General features: G+C 48.9%; 2 protein-coding genes across 2 annotated transcripts; one reads left to right on the top strand and one right to left on the bottom strand.

Moving 5' to 3' along the window:
* Positions 1-390: 390 nt before the first annotated feature.
* Positions 391-5376, bottom strand: ZFPL1 (zinc finger protein like 1). The gene is made up of 8 exons (XM_065408425.1): positions 5314-5376; positions 4826-4936; positions 4047-4158; positions 3393-3586; positions 3023-3098; positions 1337-1522; positions 830-965; positions 391-593 (listed from the first exon to the last, which is right to left on the bottom strand). The coding sequence occupies exons 2-8, from the start codon at positions 4925-4927 to the stop codon at positions 404-406; spliced, it is 996 nt and encodes a 331-aa protein (XP_065264497.1). The 5' UTR covers positions 4928-4936; positions 5314-5376; the 3' UTR covers positions 391-403.
* A 168-nt stretch (positions 5377-5544) lies between these two features.
* Positions 5545-23755, top strand: CDCA5 (cell division cycle associated 5). Its single transcript, XM_065408592.1, has 7 exons — positions 5545-5614; positions 7395-7504; positions 13053-13115; positions 22172-22210; positions 22635-22673; positions 22957-23436; positions 23620-23755. Exons 1-7 carry the CDS (start codon positions 5545-5547, stop codon positions 23698-23700), a joined length of 882 nt encoding a protein of 293 aa, XP_065264664.1. The 3' UTR covers positions 23701-23755.
* The last annotated feature ends 711 nt before the right edge of the window (positions 23756-24466 follow it).

Below are 24466 nucleotides of genomic sequence, written 5' to 3'. Positions count from 1 at the left end.
CCCCGATCACCAGACGCTTTCCTCTTGCCTGGCCCATTCCAAAGCTGAACAGCTACAGCGGAAAGGATTCTCAGCTGGAGCACTTCGCGACCAGAGGGCTCATTCCAGCCCATCTCGGGGGCCCCAATCCACAGCTGTACAAGCCTCCCCTTTCCTCCCAATCCTGCTCTGCCCACCCCACCTAGAGATTTATTTGAGTCTCATTTTTAAAAGAGGCCAAAGTCACTTCACACACCCCCTCATCAGTTTCATGTTTTGACTCTCAGCTGAGCTGACCCAGCAGTGTCCTGGCTGGGGGCTTCCCCTTGTACTCCCCCCAGAGCCCCACTTGCAGCTGCCAGTCCCCAGCATCCCTGCCTTGGCAGGCCATTCTTGGTGCCCAGGGAGGAGCCACCAGCTCAGTTCATTCCTGGCCCACCCGGATGTGGGGGTTGAACATGGGGTCCAGGTTGGGGTCATTGTCGGCCGAGGCCCGGCCCAGCTTTGACATGATGATGATCAGGGTTAGGAAGCCGATGCCGCCAATCAGGAGGATGATGACAAACCGCTGCATCAGGGATCTTGGCTGCCGCTTCTTGGACCCAGAGCGATTCCTGCCAGGGGGACTTGTTATTAGCATGACAGTAGCAGTGCCCAGAGGCCCAAAGCAAGATCAGGGGCACATCTGGGCATGTGCATCATTAGCAGTATTATGGTAGCGCCTAGAGACCGCAAATAAGATTGGGGGCACATTAGCAGTATTATGGTAATACCTACAGGCTCCAACCGAGATTGCGGCCCTATCATGCATGTGCACTGGTTTCCTCCCACCCCACCACCGACCACTTACTTCAGAAGCTGCGCGAACCAACTGAGCGTTGGCCGCCGGCGGTACTTGTCCTCATCACAGTCGATTTGGGTGCCGGATGCCCTGCTGCCGCCCCCACCCTCCCGGGTGTCGTAGACCTTCCGTGGTGTAGAGGCTGCTAGGGAGATGGGGAGTGTAGGAGCTTAGCAGAGAGCCATTGGCACCAGGAAAGGAGGTGGGGGGGGGGGTTACAGGCACTCCCCTAGCCCTATTGTCCCCCCTTCCACCACAGCTAGGCAATCCATACACCAGTTCTTCCCCAGCCCTGTTGGCTGTGGTTGATCCAGAATCCTTTGACCCTGGGTTATCTTGACCTCTAAGTGGGCTCCTGATCCATACAGGAGTGAATGGAAACAGCCTAAGGGACATGACACACACAACTGCTACCCCACTCAGAAGGTAGCCACTGGGTCCTCACTTCTTAGGGGCTGTGTCCCACTGACTCACAATCCCCCCACCGTCACAGGGGAGGACAACTACGCTGCTAACCTGCATTGATGGTGATGGTCTCGTTGCTAGCATTCCCCATGTCGATGACTGAATGCTCGTCCTTCACGCCCCCATTGTTCACGCCCTGCTGCTGCTGTGGGGAAGAGAGGCCGGGCGGAGCACTGTAGGAATAGGCCGACAGGGCACTTTGCTGGATGGTCTCCTCTGAGTTGGGGCCTGCAGTTGCTGCCAAGAAAGGAGGGAACAAAGTGAATCCTGTGTGGAATGGGGCATCCTAAGACAGCTGGCTTCCATCTACAAAGCCAGGACAGCAAACTGTGACCCACTTGCTCCATGGATCTCTGTGTCAGGGGCCTAACTAGAACTGATGCCCTTGAACTGAAAGGTCTCATATCCTATTCCTTGATCCCTGAAAGCCAGCCAGTCTTCCCCTCCCATCACTTTAGAAGAGACAGCAGATGAAATTGGACCCCTTGGTCTCATCCCAGGCAGCAGGAAGCTGGGGACTCTGGGCTAGACATGCCCATTGTTCTCAGCCAATGTGGAAGGAGGGGATAGCAGACTAGGTGGGCCCAGTGGTGAGCTGGAGCCGGTTTGCGCGAACCGGTTGTTAAATTTAGAAGCCGGTTTAGAACCAGTTGTTAAAGGGGTGGGCAATTGGGAGAGGGAGGTTTTTCTGTTGTTACACCGGCCCGTGGGCCACATCCAGCCCGCGGGACAGTCCTGTCCGGCCCGCCTGAGCTCCCAGATGGGGAGGTTCCCCCAACCCCTCCCCCTTCTCGCAGAGCCTCAGTGTGCCGCACCGCCAGTGCTCTCGACCACTCCTGGGCAGCTCTGCAGCTCCTGCCGCTTTGAGCGGCATGGTAAGGGGTGGGGCTGCGAGCTCCAGCGGGCCGTGCGGCATCCATACACGCTGCCCTGAGCAGCATGGTAAGGGGGCCGGGCTGGGGCTGGGAGGAGGGGTTGGATAAGGGGCAGGGAGCGGTTGGAGAGGGTGGAGGTTCTGGGGGGGCAGTCAGGGGACGGGGGGGGGGGGGTGTTGGGTAGGCGTGGGAGTTCCGGGGGTCTGTCGGGGTGGTGGTGGATGGGGGGTCGGGGCAATCGGGGACAGGGAGCGGGGCGAGTTGGGTAGGGGGTGGAGTCCGGGGGGAGGCAGTTAGGGTAGGGGGTCTCGGGAGGGGGTAGTCAGGGGACAAGGAGCGGGGGGGTTGATGGGTTGCGGGTTCTGAGGGGGGCAGTCGGGGGCAGGACATGGGTGGGGGTCAGATGGGGGGAAGACAGGCTGTTTTGGGAGGCACAGCCTTCCCTATCCGGCCCCCGATACAGTTTTGCAACCCCGATGTCCAGGGCCGGCTTTAGGAAGTGCGGGTCCCGATTCGAACAGTTTTGACGGGGCCCCGGCAGCGATGACTAAAAAAAACAACATGTGGGGCTTGTACTCACCGGGCGGCACTCCGAGTCCTTGGCGGCACTTCGGCAGCGGGTCTTTCACTCGCTCCGGGTCTTCGGTGGCACTGAAGGATGTGCTGCCGAAGACCCGGAGCGAGTGAAGGACTCGCCGCCGGTAGAGAACCGGTTGTTAAGATTTTGGCAGCTCATCACTGGGTGGGGCCCTAGATCTGATCCCCAGTGTGGTGAGGGTGGGGGAGGTGGATACGGGGCTAGATGGGCCCTGTGCAGGCATCAGTGGAGCCATTCCTATACCCATAACCCGGCAGCACTCACCAGAGAAGCTAGACCAGTCAGTGTAATCTGTGGTATCAGGCGACTCTGTCTCTTGTATGGTATCAGCCTCATCAATCTGAGGAGAACAGAAGAGAACTGTGTCAGACCTTAGACACCAAAGCAAACTCTGCCCCATCAACTCAGCCAACCCCAGATAGTGGTTGCTGCTCAAGCCGGAAGCTAGATCAAAGCTGGTGTTCCCTCTGCCCCATCCCCCAAGAGGGGAAAGGCCCCATACTCTGTTCCCCATCCCCGGCTGGTGCATTAACAGCAGTATCCGTCCAGCTTGGCTGTCCTCCTGGCTCCCATCTTGAAAACCCCCAGAGAGGAGCCCCACAACAAGAGGAGAGTCTCATGGGTAATCTCTTACCAGTGGCAGCCCAAGCCCGGCCCGAGCCCAGTTCACAGTCGACAGTTTCTCTCGTAGCACTGAGGCCACCGGACTGACCAGGTTGGCTGGGGGGAAGATCGGACCCTTGCAGCTGGGACACTGGTAGCCAGCCGGGGCCGTGTTCTTTGGGAGCTGGTTTGCCATCTCATTGAGACATGACCAGTGAAACAGATCTGCAAAGGTGAAAAGCATGGAATGTCTTTAAGTGAAGGGACTAGATCAGTTTACTCCCCTAGTCAGATCTACTTCACAAACATCTCCCCTTCCATTAGTCCCCAGGGCAGCAAGGCTGCTGGAAAGTAAGCAGGAGACCATTCTGCCACAGACATTGTATTCATCCACTCAGTTCTCATAATTGTAGGGGCTTTATTCCCACTTTCAGAGGCCAGCTGGTTCTTATGTGGGGCAAAGGGGTGGGGGAATCTGTGTCTAGAGATAGTCGGTCTGATGAAGAAGCTACAAAGACAGAATAAACAGGGTGCCATTTTGGCAATCACTTTTCTGACCCAAGTTTTAAATTGCTTTTTTTTTTTTAAATCAGGCTTTGGTGGCCAGGTCTGTCACTTGCTAATGAAAAGAAAACCAAGCAAAGCTCTTGAAATGCCCCCAAAGCCATGGCTAAAAGTACCTCACCATAACACACAAGCCGGGCAGTATCTTTGGTGGACAGGAGGGTGTTGCAAAGACGACAGTTGGGGTTGTAATCACTGTCCTGAAGCCACTGGAGATAGGACTGAACAATGCACTGGAAGATACAGGAAGTTAGTGAGAGAAAGCCCATGGCATGGGTGAGGTAGGGTTGCAACTGGAGGGGCAGGACAAGAAAATACTTTACATTTTAAGGCCTAAGGGGACCATTATATTAGTCAAGTCTGAACTCCTGCCTAGTACAAATCACAGAATCTCCAGTGATTCCTGCATCAAACCCATAACCTGTGTCTGAGCTGGAGTATCTCTTGTAGAAAGATGTCCACTTATGACTTAAAGACTGCAACGGACAGAGAATTCATCACATCCCTAGCATTTGTAGATAGAAACGTCCAATGAGGTCCATGCTAGCAGGCCCCTGGATAGAATTGTGTAAGGATCAGAGGAAATATGAGGAAGGTGTCCATTGCTGGATATTAACAGGATGCACCATCACGATGCAGGATAGGGGAAGACTGATAACCAAGAACTGAGGTTGGGGCAGGGGAGGAGGTTGTTGAGCAAAGAGGACTTTCAATTGCTTACAACCCTGGATCAAATATGAACCAGTGTCCAAGAGGGGAAAGCCCCATATCCCATTCCTCTCCCTCCTGAGCCAGCCAGTCCCCCCTCACTGGGGCCAGATTAGAACTGATGCCCTAGAGACTCCCATTCCCCTGAGATGCCATTGCTCAGCAGCCAGACTGGGGCTGGAGTCCAGTTACCTTGGAATGGTTTGCGACGAGGCAGCTCTCACAGACATTCACCCGGTGCTCAAAACAGAAAAGGTTGGTGACTTTCCTTTTGGGGCATTTACACAGCCCCATGGTGCTTCACTGATAACACAGCAGGAGAGAAAGCATACTGAGCAAAATCAAAGCCCAGATCAACCCCACTCCCCTCCCAGTGCTGGAACAGAACCCAGGAGTCCTGGCTCCCAATCCCCCTCTGCTCTAACCCACTAGACCCCACTCCCCTCTTGGCTCCAGGGAGGAACCCAGGAGTCCTGGCTCCCAGTCCTGTCCTGTCCCCCCCAACCACTAGACACCACTCCCCTCCCCAGTGCCAGGGAGGGAACCCAGGAGTCCTGGCTCCCAGCCCCCAGGGCTCTAACCACTAGTCCCCACTCCCCTCCCCAGTGCCAGGGAGGGAACCCAGGAGTCCTGGCTCCCAGCCCCGCTTTGCCCCTCCATAAGGTCCCCCTGATACTCACAGGCTCCTATTGAGGCTGAGTCCGCTGTTGCCACGTCTCTTCCGGGTAGGATGCAGTTTGATGACGTTCGACCTGAGCAAGTCCCCGCAACCCGGCGCTCTCAGGGAAAGTTCCGGTTCGAAGCCTCGCGAGAAGTAGCTGCAGCGTCACTTCCATTGTAGCGGCGGGTGATTCGAACGGGGCTTGGCGGCGGGTTCCAGCCCGCTTGGCGCGGAGCGGACAGGCCCACGCATGGCGGGCGGGGGCCAGAGGCGGACCCGGTCTGCGGGCGCGGCCCCAGCGGGGAGCAGAGCCCGGGGGGGTGAGTGCGGCCCGGGGCTGTCCGTGGGGTGCTGGTGCGCGGGTCTCTGCGGGGCACTGGGCACTGCGGGGTACGCGGGGGTGGGGGCTCTGCGGGGCACTGAGTGCGCGGGGGGCGGGATCTGTGGGGGACACTGGGCACTGCGGGGTACGCGGGGGTGGGGGCTCTGCGGGGTACGCGGGGGTGGGGGCTCTGCGGGGTACTGAATGCGCGGGGGGCGGGATCTGTGGGGGACACTGGGCACTGCGGGGTACGCGGGGGTGGGGGCTCTGCGGGGCACTGAGTGCGCGGGGGGCGGGATCTGTGGGGGACACTGGGCACTGCGGGGTACGCGGGGGTGGGGGCTCTGCGGGGCACTGAGTGCGCGGGGGGCGGGATCTGTGGGGGACACTGGGCACTGCGGGGTATGCGGGGGTGGGGGCTCTGCGGGGCACTGAGTGTGCGGGGGGCGGGATCTGTGGGGGACACTGGGCACTGAGGGGTACGCGGGGGTGGGGGCTCTGCGGGGCACTGAGTGCGCGGGGGGGTCTTTGGGGTGCGCTGGGGGGGTGGGGGCTCTGGGGGGCACTGGGCACGCTGGGGGGTGCTCTGGGGGGCACTGGTATTGGATATTTCCCTCAGGTGGGGTCGGGGCAGTAATTTCTCCTAGGGGGATTCCAGAAGGAGCAGGATACAAGGAAGAATCATAGAAGATTAGGTTTGAAAGAGACCTCAGGAGGTCATCTAGTCCAACCCCCTGTTCCAAGCAGGAGCAACACCCACTAAATCATCCCAGATAGGGCTTTGTCAAGCCGGGCCTTAAAAATCTCTAAGGATGGAGATTCCACCACCTCCCTAGGTAACCCATTCCAGTGCTTCACCACCCGCCTAGTGAAATAGTGTTTCCCAATATTCAACCTAGGCCTCCCCCACTGCAACTTGGGACCATTGCTCCTTGTTCTGTCATCTGTCACCACTGAAAACAGCCGAGCTCCATCCTCTTTGGAACCCCCCTTCAGATAGTTGAAGGCTGCTATCAAATCCCCCCTCACTCTTCTGTTCTGCAGACTAAACAAGCCCAGTTCCCTCAGCCTCTCCTCGTAAGTCATGTGCCCCAGACCCCTGATCATTTTTGTTGCCCTTCGTTGGACTCTCTCCAATTTGTCCGCATCCTTTCTGTAGTGGGGGTCCCAAAACTGGACACAATACTCCAGATGTGGCCTCACCAGTGCCAAATAGAGGAGAATAATCACTTCCCTCGATCTGCTGACGGTGCTCCTACTAATTCAGCCTAATATGCCATTAGTCTTCTTGGCAACAAGGGCACACTGCTGACTCATCCAATGTAATCCCCAAGTCCTTTTCTGCAGAACTGCTGCTTAGCCAGTTGGGTCCCCAGCCTGTAGCGGTGCATGGGATTCCTGTCCATAGGAGTGCTGACGGGCTTGGGGAGCAGGGTCTGAGGAGGAAGTGATGCTCCCAGGATTTGAGGGCATGTTTCCTAAGGGCTGGGAGGGGGGTCCTTGGAGAATCAGGATGTGGGGAGAGGGGGTTCCATTGGAGGAGCAAGGTGCATGGGAATGTCTCCCTCAGGTTAGAGAACTCCTTGGGGTAGGATGCAGGACTGGAGGGTATTTCACAGCTTCCTAACATCTTATGCATATAAGAAGGCAAACACCAGGAGGTAGGAAAGTACTGAGAAGCAGTTAAATGTCCCCACATTGGTAGTTTGGATGAAGGGGCTTCCCCATGCAGTGAGAACAACCAGCTTTCAAAATTTTTCTCTCTCCCTCACTTTCAGATGCTGTCTCCCCACCTCCGAGGCACAGGTCCGAGAGGATCGCAGGGTCTCCTACCAGGCGTGGTTCCCAGAGGAAACCTTTGGTGGAGAAGAAGATGGTGGGGAGCCCAGTGAGTAATAATGCATCCCTGTTAGTTCCCAAATCCAGCTGTGGGAGAGTTTGGAGTAGGTTATACCAGCCCCAAAAAGCTCGATTTCCCATCCTGGAGAACTCAACAGGCTTTTTGGTACAGGGCACAAGCCAGTTAACAATGGATTCCACTTTTAAGGGATCTGACCCCCTCCAATCCAGTGACCTAGATAAGGGACTTTGACTGCCCCGTCTTACACTTTGATGCTGTAATTATGAGACCTGCATATCTGAATTTCTTCAGCACAATTCCCAAGTGGTTTGTATGATCGTGATACACTTTTAACCTATTTATATGCCGTTTGAGCTGCTACCTTTCTGTTGGGCCTTTGGACATTATAGGTAACATCATTAAACCCTTTCTACCACCTCAAAAGGCCCCTCCCATGAGTTTTGCATTTTGTACTTTATTTACAGGGTCTAGCACCAGTATTAAATCCCCCACATGAAATGATTGATCACAGGTAATGTGATCAGACCATTCTTTCTGAGCAACCTGGCTTTTAAAAAGTGAGGCTTTGCTGCACTATCCCCATCATGGATTTTAAATCCTCCCCGAACTCCTGCACATATTCAGGGGTTCCCCCCTCTGCTTCAGTGCCACCCTCCCAGGAGTCTCTAATGAGATCCAGGAGACCTCTGACCATTCTTCTATACAGGAGGTCAAATGGGCAAGCTCCATGGACTCTGGGGGCACCTCCTGATATGCAAACAGATAGAGTAACACCACATCCCTGTTTACTTACATTCCTAGCATGGATTTTAGGATCCAGTTGAACCTGTCAATTAATCCATTTGTTTCTGGGTGGTATTTTTCCCCACACATTCTTCATAAATCTCCAAATAGCTGGGACGTGGAATCTGATCCACTATTTGATGAGACCTCTTTTGGAAAGCCCACCTGCTGAATATGGAGAACTGTGCCTTAGCAACAGTTTCAGCTTCCACATTTGACAGAGCAACTGCTTCTGGATACCTGGTAACAAAATCCACCACCAATAATATACATTTCCCCCCTCTGAGTTGGTCTGGGTACAGGCCTTATGATGTTCATAGCAAGCCTGAAAAATGCTGCTTCAGTTGCCAGTAAAGGATGCAAAGGAGCCTGGCAGAGACAGAAGTCACAAGGCTTGCAGTATTCCTCTACTTCATTTTGAATATGGGGCCAATAGAAATTTTTCTTTAGCCTTTCATATGTCTTCTCCATTCCTAAGTGACCAGTGAAAGGGCAGTTTTGGGCTAAAAGCTTTAACTCCACACAATGCTTCGTGGGAATGATTATTTGTAGGGCCCCCCGGGACTTCTGTTTTCCCCAGCCGAGGCTTCCCTTTAAATCCTTCCCTCTTCTGAAGGCCTCCTGCTGTGCTCTCTATCTGGGTCATTACTGAGAATGGCCTCCCTTATGCTCCCCCAGGAGATGTCTGCTGTTCGTTCTGCAGCAAACTCCATTTGGCTCTTGCTTGTACTGAGAGCTGTCTCAGGTAAGGGGGGGGGGACGACGACTCCTCATTTCCCTCCCCTTTAGACACATTGCTGTGTTCTGCTGGTTAGGTTGCCTCTCATACGCACACCCCTCCCCGTCCCCCACAGCATTTACCTCTGGGACCTTTGGGACACAATACTAATAGCCTTGGCCAGTGATATTCTGTCATTTCCCACCAATACATCAGCCAGTAAATTCTTAAAAACTCCTACGTTCAAAGTACCCCTTAAGCCTTCTCACTCTAATTCAATGGGAGCTAAAGACACCCTGGTTCTAAACTGCCCCAAGGCCAGAAGTTTTACCTCTTTCCCGGGAGCATATCCACCTCCTTAATGACATACCTCCTGAGTAGAGGAGGTATGTGATGATGTGTCTCCACCCCAAATGTCTCTCCTCCCCGGCACATTTGGCCATTTACCTTGGCCTCCCTAATACACTCTTTATCTACCTCCAGGAGGTCAGACTGCACAAAATTTAACTAGAACCCCCTTTGGCATCACTGAAGGCTCTGAACTGAGGGTAGCTGCATTAACTTGGATAGATCAGGCATTGTATTTGGACTCCCCATTGTTTGTGCATGTGTTCTAGGGACCCACATAAGAGAAAATACTTTGGACTGTTCCCTCAGGCTGGGATCTGATCATTAGGGTTACCAGGAGGGGTCCTGTACTGGACTTGCATGTGCTTCTTCTCCTCCCCTTCTTCCTTTTCCCTAGGAACAAACCAGGGTCTCCCTTTTACCCCAGGCTTTTGCCCTTCCTTTTGGGACTTGTGCTCTAGGAATGGTCTCGCTTGCAGGTATAAGTCAGCAGCACTGGCTGCCTCTTCCACAGTTGCTGGGGTCATTTCCCACACCTCATTAGAGCAGACACCAAAGAACTGCGCCTGAGCAAATAGATCTACCAACCGGTGATCATTTTCTCCCCTTTTACTTTTTATCCATTTTCTCCATTTCACCATATTTCCTGTTATCCAGTTGTTAGATTTCTACACTTTAGGTGATATATCTATGGGGTAATTTGAAACTTTTCTAACGCCGGCTCCTTAAACCAATCATACAACATAGCATTATTTCCATAATTAAACCAGTTGTTCTCAACCTATTTACCACTGTGAGCCACATATGCAGCTTTCAGTGTGTTATGTGGGCCACATCCACACTATCTACTCCCTGTATGGCCTCAGGATGTCACATGGGCAGCTGTGTGCTCATTGGGCCGCAAGCAGCCCACTCGCTGCAGGTTGAGAATGACTGGATTAAATATTTATAAGGCTTTGCCAGTCAATTTGGGAGGTAAGATGGCCAAGTCTGTTCAGCAGGGATTTTGTGCATCCTGCCTGTCCTTTCAAAGGTGGCCATATTCTTCAGTGGACTCTCTCTCCCTGTAACTCCGGCAGTTTCACCCACCTGGGTGATCCCAAGGAGGATTACTTGTGGGCTGAGAGTTCTGTTTTTTAAGCTTGTGGTGCCTTTCCTTCTCCCTTCCTTTAACTTCTGTGACCTGCTTTCGCTCCTCTGCTTTCCGCTTTTTGGCTTTCTCTGCTGCTTCCCGTTTATGATCTCCCTCTTGGCCAGGTCTAACTGGAGGGCTGCCCCTCTGGGACCTGTGCCAGGCTGGTTTCCTAAGCCTGCACCTCCCACTCAACTTCAGGTAATTTCGATGGATGAATCAGTTCTCCATGATGCGTATCATATTGCATGAATAGAGATTTTTATCCCCTCTACTATTTTCCCTGTAGCTTCCAGGCTATGATCTGTGCACAGTTTTTCCAACTGTGGTTTGGTATGTTTGGCATGTCTCTGGCTTACTCATCCTGTCCTTTATGTTCTATTTCCCTTACCCATAATAAATCAATGGAAAACAACAAACCATAACCTTTTTCTTTACCTGTTTCCAAGCCTCCCCAACTTCACCGGCCATGGGCAACACAAGCCCTCCCCTCTGGGCCTCGCAGGCCCTGCTGTTACTCTACAAGCTAGCAATTGGCACACTCAAGCCCTCTGAGTCTCTCCCTGGAGTCACCAGCTCCTGCTCCCCTGGACACTCGCAGTATTCACAGATTTGCTGCTTTCAAAGAAGCAGTACAGCCCAGCTTACCAGTTCCACCTGAGGATCACCGCTCTGCTTCATACACAGCACTGAGATATGCTTATAGTGAAATCAAGTATAAATTTATTTAACAAACCATAGTAGCAAGTACAAGTATTGGAAACAAATGGTGACATATAAAATAAAATCATAACACACATTCCAGACCTAGACTTAATTAACAAGATACTGTCATGTCTGGTAGAGTACTGCTCACCCAAAATCCTTGTAGAGCTTTTCAGCCAGGCTGGCTGAGACCCTCCTTTCATGAGACAGCACGCTGTCAGTCTGCCTGCTCGATCAGTGGTTCTCAGCCAGGTTTCAGGGGGTCTGCCAAAATAAATCAGAGAGCAGGGCCGGCGTTAGACTTGCTGGGGCCCAGGACAAAAAGCTGAAGCCCGAGCCCTGCCGGGGGCTTGAAGCTGAAGCCAGAACAACTTAACTTCACAAGGCCCCTGGGCAATTGCCCTGCTTGCTACCCCCTAACACCAACCCTGGCTTTTAGTCTACTGGATATGCAGAAAAACAGTAGTTGTGGCACAGGTGGGCTGTGGAATTTTTTTTAGCATATTGGCGGGGCCTCAGAAAGAAAAAGGTTGAGAACCCCTGTGCTAGATGAAAGATTCAGTGTGTTCCTTTTCACCCTAAGATATCCCAGAACAATCCTTTGTCTTTATTTGTAAACAGGACATCCCCTGCTCTCTGTTACACTGTGGAGAGGAGATTTCCTCTCTTGTAGATTTCACAATCTTTCAGTGTGTACTTGGCTCAGTGTGCAAATAGGCAAACAGTATACAAATGGCTAGACAGGGAGATAGGTGTTTATCTCCTACCTGAAAGGAACATTTCCAAGGTATGTCACCTTCTGGTGACCTGCCTTAACTCCAAAACCTTCATAGCATAATTTTCAGTGTAGATACATAACTTCTTCAATATCTGTTCATAAGTTTTGTAATGATTATGATGGCCAGTGGGCTACCTCCTATGCCACCCTTTGGTGTGAACTACTATGCAGCCATCTGACCCAGGAGATCCCTGTAAAAAGGCTATACCCCTCTGCCCCGTGCCCCCTGCCAGTTGGCATCACGGGGTCCCTGGGTCACAGGCTGATTACCAGGAAAGCTGCTTAAGAGCTTCTGCCACCTGGACCCTCAGGAGAGGTAGAAGGACCATCTCGACTTTATCTTTTGTACCATTCCTTGCATATATACTCACACCCTTCCTTGGGAAGTTGGCGGTAAGAGACAACGGTCCTGCTCTGTCTCTGGCATGCCAAAGAAGTCCGATGGTCCAGATCCCCTGTTACAGAGTCACACAAATGCCCAGCCTCCCTTGTCCATATCTAACTTCCTCACCCTAATTATGTTGGGGTGTCCTTATCCTATAGATTAGTATAGTAATGGTTTCAACTAATTGTCATATACATCAATTCGTTGCCAAGGCCAGTTTGCAGTTAAGCGTTTGCCAACATTTTATCCTAAAATATCCAAATCTAGTATCAGTTCAGTGTTCCTGTGGTTACCTGGTATTACGTTGTACAAACTCTCTGCTTTAAGCACACTATTCCCAGTTCCCCAAACCTCAGGGTCACTGTCGGGCTATTTATCTATAACACAGTTCATGGGCCTCAAAGCCTTATTATGGTAACTGGGTGAGCTAATGTCTTACAGGATACAGGCCTGTAAGTTCCTTGCGTTACTGTTAAGTAAAATAAAATGCTAACGCTAGCTCAATGGGCTACAGCTGTGGGTCGTCAACGATGATTGTGTTCCAGTCTGACCTTTCTTTCCTTGAGCACATCTGTCTCTTTTGTCTTATGCTTGGACTGGAAGCTTTGTGAAGCAGGGGCCATTTTTGTAGTTCTGTGTACATCATGTAGCAAAATGGGGTCCTAGGCTCTGCTACAGTACAAGAAACAAATAATAAGTCTTGTCTCTTTTATCCTATTTATGCAGCTTCCAGCTCCAGTGGTGAAGCGATCGATCATGGTGAAAAAGATCATGCCCCGAAAACAGCAGGTCTGTGAGTCAAACCTTCCTGTCGCTGTTGTTTGTGTACGCACGTGAACTGAAATCTGTTTTGATTATACTCCCCAACTCCAAACCAGCCACAGACCAAGCATCGCTTTCCAGCCTGTAGGATAAGTACAAGAATACAGAACTAAAGTTAGCATACGTTTGGTTGTGGGGGTGTCTGTGTCTGTGTGTGTCCCAAACAGCAAGTAAAAGAAGGCCATGAAAATAATTAGTATTACTTGTAATGTGGGAAGGTTGTATGGTTTTAAAAGTAACTAATAAAATAAAGAGCTGCAGTAACAAGACAAAGAAAAACTGTCTTAAAAGAAACAAGCCCCAACCTTCCCACTGTTGTGCTAGTAAGCAAGGGAGGAGGTGGGGAGAGAAGATAAGAAAGAAAAGGCCTTGCGAAGAAAGGAGGCTGTAAATCTTATCTGGATTAAGACTTGGAATAAGGGTGAATAGTCTCAAATTGATTTTTAGCTGAAGTCAGTAATTGGCAATGACATCGCTTGTTTGATAAAGGGTATAAAAAGTAAACTTTTAAAGGGTTCATTGCTAATACCTGCCTAACCACACTGGAACTGATCAATATGGGTCTAAGCACCCCCTGGGTTTAGCCCATTTATAAGTATCTCGATCAAAAGTTCATAAATGTTTTGTTACTGTTTAGATGCAGTAAATTGCTTACTAGTTAGACTTTTTAGGCACGTTTAGATCAACTGTATAAATATCATTTGGCCTTGGGATTTAATAAAGGAATTTATGGTTAAATTAGTGTTTGGTGGTTTCCCATATCAATATTAATAATTCCAACACAGCCCATTGAGAAAGGAAAGGCAAACCTCATTTGTTTCTGTTTCCAGCTCTGCTAGCTAGCATTTAGAGCAGAGTGCGCTGGGTGGCAGGACACCGACTATTAGTTCTGGCTCTGCAGCAGGTTTTCTGTATCATGTTACAGGTGAGGCAAAGAGTACTTAAATGACTTGGGCAGGATCATGCAAGGCTGTGAATAGGACCCAGGAGTCCTGGCTCCCCGCCCTTTTTCTGTACTCGTTAGACACACTGCCTTCCAGAACTGGGAAGAGAACCCAGAAAGCCTGATTTCCAGTCCACTGCTCTGACCATTAGACAACAGCCCCCGCGACCCATTATGAAGCCGAGATGTTTGTATCTGACTTGGAATGAATTCCATCTTTATTCATTTAATGTATGGACTTTAAAAATCAGACTTCAGCAAACTCAGAGAACTGGTAGGTAGGTTCTGTCATGGATCCACAGCTACACCCCAGCTTTTAAACAGTCTCTTGGAAAGCCCCCCTTTAGCAAGGCAGATCCCTAAGGAGTCCCACTCTTTTCTCCAGGGTAGGCCGCACTGCCTCCTAGACTGAGTGTCTGGGCTCCAGCACTTCTGCTCTACATTGTGAGCTGTGCCCAGCAAGTCCAACTGAGATAGTCTCCTGGTAGACTTGTACACTCTTTAGGGACTAGTGCATCTCAGCAGATATTTATTGTAGCTAGGTAACAGAATGCAGGGGTCCAGAACAAATCATGCCAAAGCAACCTAATTTCCTTCTTTGGAAAGATAATGGGCCTAGTGGATAGGGGCGAAGCAACAGGTGCGATATGTTTGGACTTTAGTAAGACTTTTGATACAGTCCCATGTGACATTCTCATAAGCAAATTAGGGAAATATGAAATTACGATAAGTTGGGTGCAAAACTGGTTGAAAGACTGTGTCCAGTTTTTGTTCTCAAAGAGTAGTTATGAATGGTTCGCTGTCAAACTGGGAGAGCCTATCTAATGGGGTCCTGCGGGGATCTGTCCTGAGTCGGGTACTATTCAATACTTTATTAATGACTAAGATAATGGAGTGGAGAGTATGCTTATAACATTTGTGCATGACACTGGGTTGGATCACAGAAACCCCCTTGGGGCTGCCAACTAATGTGCCAAGACGACTTCTGTCCCTGCTTTCTTGCCCTGGCAGCTTAGGACTCCAGCACTCTGCCTGGTTTGAGCCAGACTCGCTAGCCTGCTGCAAACCCAGACCCAGGTCTGGACCACATCCCCAAAGCCGCAGACTTAACTGAAAGCAACTTACAGAAGTGTTCCTGTCTTTAGCACTCAGATGCCCAACTCCCAGTGGGGTCTAAAACCCAAATAAATCCGTTTTACCCTGTATAAAGTTTATACAAGGTAAACTCCTAAATTGTTCGCCCTCTATAACACTGATAGAGAGATATGCGCAGCTGTTTGCCCCTCAGGTATTAATACATACTCTGGGTTAATTAATAAGTAAAAAGTGATTTTATTAAATACAGAAAGTAGGATTTAAGTGGTTCCAAGTAGTAACAGACAGAACAAAGTGAATTACCAAGCAAAATAAAATAAAACATGCAAGTCTATGTCTAATACAGTAAGAAACTGAATACAGATAAGGTATCACCCTCAGAGATGTTTCAATACGTTTCTTTCACAGACTGGACGCCTCCTAATCTGGGCACAATCCTTTCCCTGGTACAGCCCTTGTTCCAGCTCAGGTGGTAGCTAGGGGATTCCTCATGATGGCAGCCCCCTTTGTTCTGTTCCACCCATTTATATATCTTTTGCATAAAGCGCTGAATCTTTTGTCCCTCTCTGGGTTCCCAACCCCTCCTTCTCAATGGAAAGGCACCAGGTTAAAGATGGATTCCAGTTCAGGTGACATGATCACATGTCACTGTAAGACTTCATTACCCACTTGCCAGCACACACGTATACAGGAAGACTTGCAAGTACTGTAAAACAGCCATCTGCAGTCAATTGTCCTGGTTAATGGGAGTCATCAAGATTCCAAACCAACATTAATGGCCCACACTTTGCATAATTACAATAGGCCCTCAGAGTTATATTTCATATTTCTAAGAGTGGTACATTTATACAAATAGGATGACCGCACTCAGTAGATTATAAGCTTTGTAATGATACCTTACAAGAGACCTTTTGCATGAAGCATATTTATATTCACACTCATTAGCATATTTTCATAAAATCATATAGAATGCGTCACAGACACCAAACTAGGAGGGATTGAACTTTGGAGGACAGGATTAGAATTCAAATGGCCCTGATAAATTGCAGTTGTCTTTACTGAATTTCATCTTGTTGATTTCAGAGCAAAGTACTGCACTTAGCAAGGAAAAAAATCAAATTCACAAATATAAAATGGGGAATAACTTGTTAGGTCGTAGTACAGTACTACAGAAAAGGATCTGGGGGTTCTAGTGGATCACAAATTCAATATAAGCCAATAGTGTAGTGCATTTGCAAAAGAGGCTAATATCACTCTGGGGTGTATTAACAGGCATGTCATATGAAAGACTTGGGAGGTAATTGGCTTACTCTGCTTGGCAGTGGTGAGGTCTCAGATGGAATATTGTGTCCAGTTCTGGCTGCCACACTTTAAAAGAGATGAGGACACATTGGAGAGAGTCCAGAGGAGAGGAACAAAAAATGATAAAATCCTACCTATGAAGAAAGATTGAAAAACTTGGGCATGTTTAGTCTTGAGAAAAGAAGACTGAGGGGGACCTGATAGCAATATTCAAATATATTAAGGGCTGTTATAAAGAGGCCAGTGATCAATTGTTTTCCACATTCACTGAAAGCAGGACAAGAAGTAATTGGCTTAATGTGCTGCAAAGGAGATTCAGGTTAGATACTAAGAAAAACTTGCTAACCCTAAGGATAGTTAATAAGTTACCCAGGGAGGCTGTGGAACCCCTGTTATTGGAGGTTTTTAAAAACAGGTTAGCCAAGCACCTGTCAGGAATGTTTACTTGGTCCGGCCTCAGTGCTGGTGGATGGACTAGATGACAGATCCCTTCCAACACTACATTTCTTTGTGTATATTGTACTGCTACTTGTCTGGAGAAGTTATTAATGGCGCAGCTACTGTGTGAGCACCAGTTTAGACTTAAAATATTCCTATTCTGACTGCCACATCTCATAAAGAGATTCTCAACTGTTACAATACAGGAAAAATCAGGAATTTGGGAAACTGGGATGATGTGGATGTGGATTTTGAAAGCTATTTTCTAATCTATGTAGCCCACCTTATAGATCTTAAAGCCAGAGGGACCATTAGATCACCTGGATTGTTATGCAGGCCAGAGAATTTCACCCAGTTACCACTGCATTGAGCCCAATAACTTGTTTGACTAAAGCATCTTCCAGAAAAGATATCAAGAGATGGAGAATCCACCACTTCCCTTCAGAGTTTGTTCCAGTTAATCACCTTCTATTTAAAAAAAAAAAAAAAAAAAAAGAAGAAGAAGGCTGGGGCGTGGCTCATTTCTAATTGGATTGTGTCTGGCTTTAACTTCCAGCCATTGGTTCTTATTCTGCCTTTCTCCTCTAGGCTGCTAAAGAACCCTTTAGTACCTGGGATTTTTTTCCTGGTGAAAGTATTTATATGCCGTAATTGAGTCACCTCTTGTTCTTCTTCAAGAAGCATCCCTATAGGTGCTCAATGTCCAGATACGTACACGCCCGTGCGCTCTTCACTGGATTTTTTTGTCAACAGTGTCCGTGGGTCTGCACCCCAGACACCCTCATGCCCATTACAAGAGTATATGGGGGAGATGGACCTGCTGCCACTCCAGTTCCTTCTCAACTGTCTGTGGCTTGAGATGGAGCATCACGGTGTCCGTTAGGAACCACATCTGCAGGCCCCAGTACCATCCAGGCTCCTATGTTATGAGGACCTCTGAATCCTCAAAGAGCCCAAATCACCGTTATTAAGAGGTACTGAGAGATACTCCCCACTGTTACTTACCCTCTGTCCATTTCTTCAACTGGTACTGACACATTCCCTGTGCAATCTTTGAGGGCTCTGAGAAATACTTTCAGCTCGTACCGTTATAACATTCTCCTGCACCACCTCACCAGCCTCCCTTTCTAACCTCAGTACTGACACAAGTTCAGGTCTCTTCCCAGGGCCTGGTACCACCCTGACCACCAGTACCTACACCCCTGACCACCCCCCAGTGGATACAGAGGATAACACCTCATCTGACTCAGAAGTGTCTGTATATGGTTCCTCCCCCTTCCAACCTCCCTCCTTAGAGATTCACACTGAAAAAGGAGCTCATAGCAGGAAGTACGCCCGGTTACCATGGCAAGGACAACCTTGGAGTCCCACCACAATGGGCTTACTCCTTAGGCGACCCTTTCTAAAGGGTCCCATCCCAAAAGAGGACATAAGGATCATCAACCAATGCCCCTAGGTCCTGCCACCCCTGGATACCTCCCCCAGAGCAGGAATCAGTGGAAGAGGAAGAAACATCACCTTCCCACAAATCTTCCTTATCACCAGATGAGGCTGTGACGCCCCCCTCGCCCCCCATTCTAGCCTAATGACTTCCAGGCCTTTGAAGAACTCATGAAAAGGGTAGCAGGCACCTTATATGTCTCATTAGAGGAGATTTAGGAGACCCAACACTCCATGTTGGAATAGCCTTCATTCACTTCCTCAGGGCAAGACTGCTTTGCTCATCAAGGAAGCTTTGCTTTGCTTACTTCAGCATGGATGGTGTGGCAAACTGAAGCCACTGTCCCACCTATGTGTAAACAAGCTGACAAAAAGTATTACATCCTCCTCCCCGCAGGACTGAGTATTTTTTTTTCTCCTACCTGATTCCCAATTCTCTGGTGGCGGAGGCTGCTAACAAACAGACCAGGCAACATCAGTTCTGTTCCACAACATCTGATAAGGATCTAAAACGACTGGACCTTCTGGACCCTAAGAAGCACTCCTCAGCCCCCTGGCAGTTCAGAGTGGCCAATTATCAAGTCCTGATGGCTAAATATGACTTGACTGTCTATTCAAAAATTTCATCTTTTAATGAACACTTGCCTCAGGAGCACAGAGAACAATTTCAGGTCCTTGTTGCAGAAGAAGCCTCGCTAGATGCTACCGACACAGCTGTACGTTCCCTGACTACAGCAGTAGTCATACACCCAACTTCCTAGCTACGGTCTTCCAGCCATCCCCAGGAGGTACAAAATACTGTAAAGGACCTTCCTTTTGAAGACTTCAATTTGTTTAGTGATGGCACAGATGGGTCCCTCCATTCTCTCAAGGGCTCCCGGGCGACACTAAAATCTCTGGGCATCTCTATGTACACCTGCAATGAAAAGAAAATACAGCAGGTCGCAGACGGCTCAATGATATTGCCCAGTCCACTACCAGCCCACGAGACCTCCCTGGAAGAAGCACAAATTCCCTAAGAAAGGGCCTTCTCCATCAGCAATGTCCCAGCCAGCAATGACTTCAAAATGTCCGTTGTGACCAATTGGGTGAGGGTCACAAACTACTTCCCACTCCAGATCCTATGTTGCATCTATTCCCCTCCATTTCCTACCTTCCTGAGAGCTCATCATCTTGGACACATGGATTCTAGAAGTAATTTCCATAGTCTGTTCCATCCAGTTGAGCTCCTTCCCACTCCCTGTCCCTCTTCAGGGACCCCTTTACCTCCCTCCACAAAGACAAGAGGTACAATCCCTCCTAGTTCTGGGGATGATCTAACCTGTCCCACTGGACTTCATTGGGAAAGGGTTCTAGTCTCTGTACTTCCTCGTCCTGAAGAAAATGGGAGTGGGTAGGTGGGTGGAGGAGACCAATTCTAGACCTCAGGACTTTAAACATCTTCATTAGCTCCCAACAGTTCAGTATGATGACCCTAGCAACAATAATTCCCTTTCTGAATCTGGGAGATTAGTTTGGTTTGTGTCCCTCAACCTTATTTTCATGGTGTCATTCATCCCTCACACAAACAATTCCTATGTTTTGTGGTAGGCAAGGACACTGCCAGCATTGCGTCCTAATCTTCGGCCTCTCCACCATTCCTCTCCCCGTCCAAGGGTCTTTATCAAAGTTTTGTCAGCCACAGCAGCCTATCTTTGCCAGATAGGCATCATCATCTTTTCCTGCCTAGATGACTAGCTCCTGAAAGGCCGCTCACTTCCCAAAGCACAGAGAGCAACCAGCAAGACCGTCTCTGTTTCACTTGCTGGGTCTCCACCTAACACCCACACAACATATAGACTTAATCTGGGCCACTCTGGACTCCTTCCACCAGAGCATACTTATCCAGGGACAGATTCACCCCCGTGTCCAACCTTGTTTCAATAATCCAACAGAGTCCACTAACCACTGTGAAGATTTGGACCATGTGGCAGTCTGTATGTTCACGACTCCCATTTTCGGTGTCTTTAAACATGGTTGAGAACCATCGACACCCCCTACAGACACAACCTATCTAAGCGGGCGTCAGTACCTCAGAAGGGCCTTGATTATCTGAACTCGTGGAAGGACCCACAAAAAGTGTGCTTGGGAGCTCTGTTTGTACAGCATCCTTCAATGAAGATCATCACCACAGATGACTGTCACATGTTGGGGTGCACACTCCCAAAACCTCACAGTTCAGGGCAAATGGACCACTCAGGAGGCGATCCTCCATATCAACATATTGGAGCTCAGAACAGCCAGTTACACTTGACATCACTTCCTACTATACATCAAGGACAACAGCGTAGCAGTGTTACATCAATCAGCATGGAGGAGCAAGATTCCAGTCCTTGTGCACCAAAGCCATAAAACTATGGTACTAGTGCCTATCACATTGCATACAAGGGTACGTCTACACTTACCGGAGGGTCCGGCGGCAGGCAATCGATGTTCTGGGATCGATCCCGGAAGTGCTCGCCGTCGACGCCGGTACTCCAGCTCGGCGAGAGGAGTACGCGGCATCGACGGGGGAGCCTCCCTGCCGCGTCTGGACCCACGGTAAGTTCGGACTAAGGTACTTCGAATTCAGCTACGTTATTAACGTAGCTGAATTTGCGTACCTTAGTCTGAAGTGGGGGGTTAGTGGGGACCAGGCCCAAGTGTGAGCGCTTTTCTGCAGCCCTCCTCTCAAAGCGTGACTACTTGATGGCTCTACTTCCTGTAAAATGCTCTTTACCTCACAATCTCGATTACCTGCTGAATTTAAAAACCACAGACTTATTGCTGAGCTCCATCAAAGTTTACCTAGCTGCCATCACAGCTTCTCACCTTCCCAGAGAAGGGTTCTCAGTCTTTGCCCCACCCCACCACTGCAAGATTTATCAAAGGCCTATTCAACATCTTCCCTCCTATCAAGGAACTAACTCTGCCATGAGACCTCACTTTACTTCTTGCCTTTTACCTCGACAGGACTAGGCCCTTTTCAGGTTTCCCCTTGACTCTTCACCTCTGTAGCAGAACAAATTAAGGGACATCCGATCTCCACCCAAAAACTGTCCATGCGGTTTGCAGGTTGTGTTCTATCATGCTCTGAGTTTTCAGGGGTTCATCCCATGCTCCAAAAGTTATTGCTTGTACCACCAGGGCTCAATCTACCTCTGTAGCCATTCTCAAAAATTTACCCATCTCAGACATCTGCAAGGCAGCCCCCTGGTCTTTGCCGCACACATTTTACCAGCATTACTCTCTTGTGCCCTATTCCAGGACCGATGCAGCCTTTGGTGGTGCTGTCCTTCGAGCAGTACTGATTCCACTTCCTTGCACTGGGGCCTCACTTCGAGATGTGTCTCCCTGTGGGTGATCCACTACCTGCTCTCCTTCCCCTTGGCCTCAAGAGTCTCTTTCTTGGGACTTTTGTGATTGAGAAGGAACTTGAGTGGGTTCAGGTCCGCCCCTCCTTATACACCCTCAGATCTGGGCACAAGGGTCTCTGGGGTGCAAGCGTGGAGCTGTGGACACAAATCTCTGGTCAAGAGTCCGCGTGTGTCCTGATGTGGAGCACCCCTACGGGGCGACATCTTGAAGAATTCAAGTTACTATACCAGGTAAGTAACTCCTCCATCTTTTTGATAAAGAGCTCAGTCAGTTTAGTTTGTATCCCACTGTCAGGCATTTTCTCCTCCTCTCTCTCTCTCTCCCCCCGTCCCCCCAAAAAATCATTTTTGTGGCTGATGTGACTTGTTTGGCTGGTGTAAATTGTATTAATTTCTCTTTTGCCTTCCAGCCTGCTGTTGCTTTGACTGAAGCAGAACAAACCCCATGCGTAAGTTATTGTAACCTTGAAACATTTGTTTCAATTATTAATCCTTGATTCCTTAAGCTGGCGTGGAGTAAAATGAAAAGCCCCACTGTGGTGATATGGCATAATTATATACCTGACAGCCTGTCGAGTTACATTCCCTATGTGTTGCTGAGCACATATCTCATCCCAGACACCCACTTCTGAGAGTTGTCAAGTTCAGAACTTGACATCTGATGTTTGGGAAATGATCTGATTTTTATGAGTGTCCTAACAAGTAGCATTGGGTCTGGTATTTCTAAACACACCATAAGAGTGTCCATGCTCTGTATGTGCACGTCTAGCCTCGGTGTTGTTCAAATGTTTTGTCTTGCTTTGCGCCCCTCCTCCCCTTGTCCTCCCACAGCCTTTTGGCTACACACTAATTGAATTCATTTGTTCCTCCAAGATGACTGGTACTGCTTGGACTCCACGGCGCAGCCCCAGGGTAAGTGTCTATGTTCTCCTTTGGGTTTTGCTAGTATATTGGATATTAAGGGAAGGATGGTCCTGGTGACTTAGGGCACTAGCCTCAGACTTGGCAGACCTTGAACTTTGACAGACCTGCTTTAACTTAAAGTAAATAAGTTCCTTTAGACAGCCCTGAGACTGAAGTGTTGATTGCCCCCCCCCTCCCCCCCAGTGGGGGTAGGGGGGCGGCTGGGGGTTCCATAGGTTAGCTGTATTGGTGAGGGAGAAAAAGGGATAAACTCCATCTCCTTTCCTTGCAGATCTCCCAGAAGGCAGGAAAGGAGAACTTCCCAGTGGAAAGCAGCGAGGCCAAAGGCTGTGGAAGCACTGATGCTAACCCAGTCTTAGCATCATCTCTCCCTGCCAATGCCTCAGGCCTGGTGGAGAAGGCTGCCCTGTCTACAGTTAGCATCAATGTATGTGACTCTCCTCCTCAGGATGAGAGGGATGTGCTGATGTCTAAGAAAGTGCGCCGATCCTACAGCCGCCTGGATGCCTCACCCAGCTTGGACATGTCCACACCCACATTCGCCCAGAAGAAGTGCTCACTCTTTGGCTTTGAGAAGCTCCTAGTGCCTGATGCACTGGCCGATGTGTCTCCAGTGGGTAAGGTTTCCCCTGCCCAGGAGACTCCAGTGGAGCCCAATGCCTTGGGCTCCACTAAGGAATGGGACACAAACATTCCTGGCATCTCCTTCCCCAAAGAGAAACGGAAGAAAAGGAGGATCCCCCAGATAGATGTGAGTACTGCCTGTTTGGGTAGGAGACCTCAAGGGAATTCTAGTATCACTCAAGTGCTCTAGTTGAGGGATGGGGAAATCTTTGGAGCAGGGACCCCTGCATTCTGTTAGCTGCTCTGTATCAATCAGCTTGTGCTTGTTTATAATTACAGTTTTTTGTTGTTTTTACTTCCTCTGCTCTAGAAATCTGAACTGGATGAGTGGGCTGCTCAAATGAATGCACAGTTTGAAGAAGCAGAGCAGTTTGATCTTCTTGTGGAATGAAGCCTCTCCCCAGTAACCTGCATTATTCTTTTGTACATAGAGCTGATGTGTTGTTTTTTCAGTCTAAAAATTAATAAAATAGTTGTGTCTGTCTCTCTCTCTTTAGAAGTCTGCTCTATAGAATCTGGTATATATTGCTTACTAGGGCTGTCAAGCAATTAAAAAAAAAATAATCGCTCTATTAAACAATAATAGAATACCCTGTATTTAAATACGTCTGGCTGTTTTCTACATTTTCAAATATATTGATTTCAATTACAACATCGAATACAAAGTGTATTGAAATTACAAAAGTAGAATTATGTACAAAAATAACTCATTCAGAAATAAAACAATGTAAAACTTTAGAGCCTACAAGTCCACTCAGTCCTTCAGCTAAGCAAAGGCGATAATGCTGCGGGTTACAAAAATGTAGAAAAGCATTTAAAAATCTTTAATAAATTTTAGGGCTGTCAAGCAATTAATCACTATTAATAGTGCAATTAATTGCACTGTTAACAAAATACAATTTATTTTAATTATTTTTGGATGTTTACTACATATTCAAATATATTAATTTCAATTACAACACAGAATACAAAGTATACAGTGTTCTCTTTATATTTATTTTTATTACAAATATTTGCACTGTAAAAAACAAAAAAATATATTTTTCAATTCACCCCATACACAATGTAAAACTTTAGAGCCCACAAGTCCACTCAGTCCTACTTCTTGGTCATCCAATCACTCAGACACAAGGTTGGTTACATTTTGCAGGAGATAA

Source organism: Emys orbicularis, chromosome 7, assembly GCF_028017835.1.
Source record: "Emys orbicularis isolate rEmyOrb1 chromosome 7, rEmyOrb1.hap1, whole genome shotgun sequence".
Taxonomy (NCBI): domain Eukaryota; kingdom Metazoa; phylum Chordata; order Testudines; family Emydidae; genus Emys; species Emys orbicularis.
This window is presented reverse-complemented; position numbering and strand designations above follow the sequence as displayed.

What these genes read in the sequence shown, in the direction of transcription:
- ZFPL1 (XM_065408425.1), bottom strand. Translation starts at nt 4,927, where the DNA reads ATGGGGCTGTGTAAATGCCCCAAAAGGAAAGTCACCAACCTTTTCTGT. An exon ending in GACCATCACCATCAATGCAG is followed by an intron (nt 966 to 1,336) that starts GTTAGCAGCGTA and finishes CCATCTCCCTAG; the next exon opens with CAGCCTCTACACCACGGAAG. An exon ending in TGGTTCGCGCAGCTTCTGAA is followed by an intron (nt 594 to 829) that starts GTAAGTGGTCGG and finishes TCCCCCTGGCAG; the next exon opens with GAATCGCTCTGGGTCCAAGA.
- CDCA5 (XM_065408592.1), top strand. Translation starts at nt 5,545, where the DNA reads ATGGCGGGCGGGGGCCAGAGGCGGACCCGGTCTGCGGGCGCGGCCCCA. An exon ending in AGAAGATGGTGGGGAGCCCA is followed by an intron (nt 7,505 to 13,052) that starts GTGAGTAATAAT and finishes CTATTTATGCAG; the next exon opens with CTTCCAGCTCCAGTGGTGAA. An exon ending in TCATGCCCCGAAAACAGCAG is followed by an intron (nt 13,116 to 22,171) that starts GTCTGTGAGTCA and finishes TTTGCCTTCCAG; the next exon opens with CCTGCTGTTGCTTTGACTGA.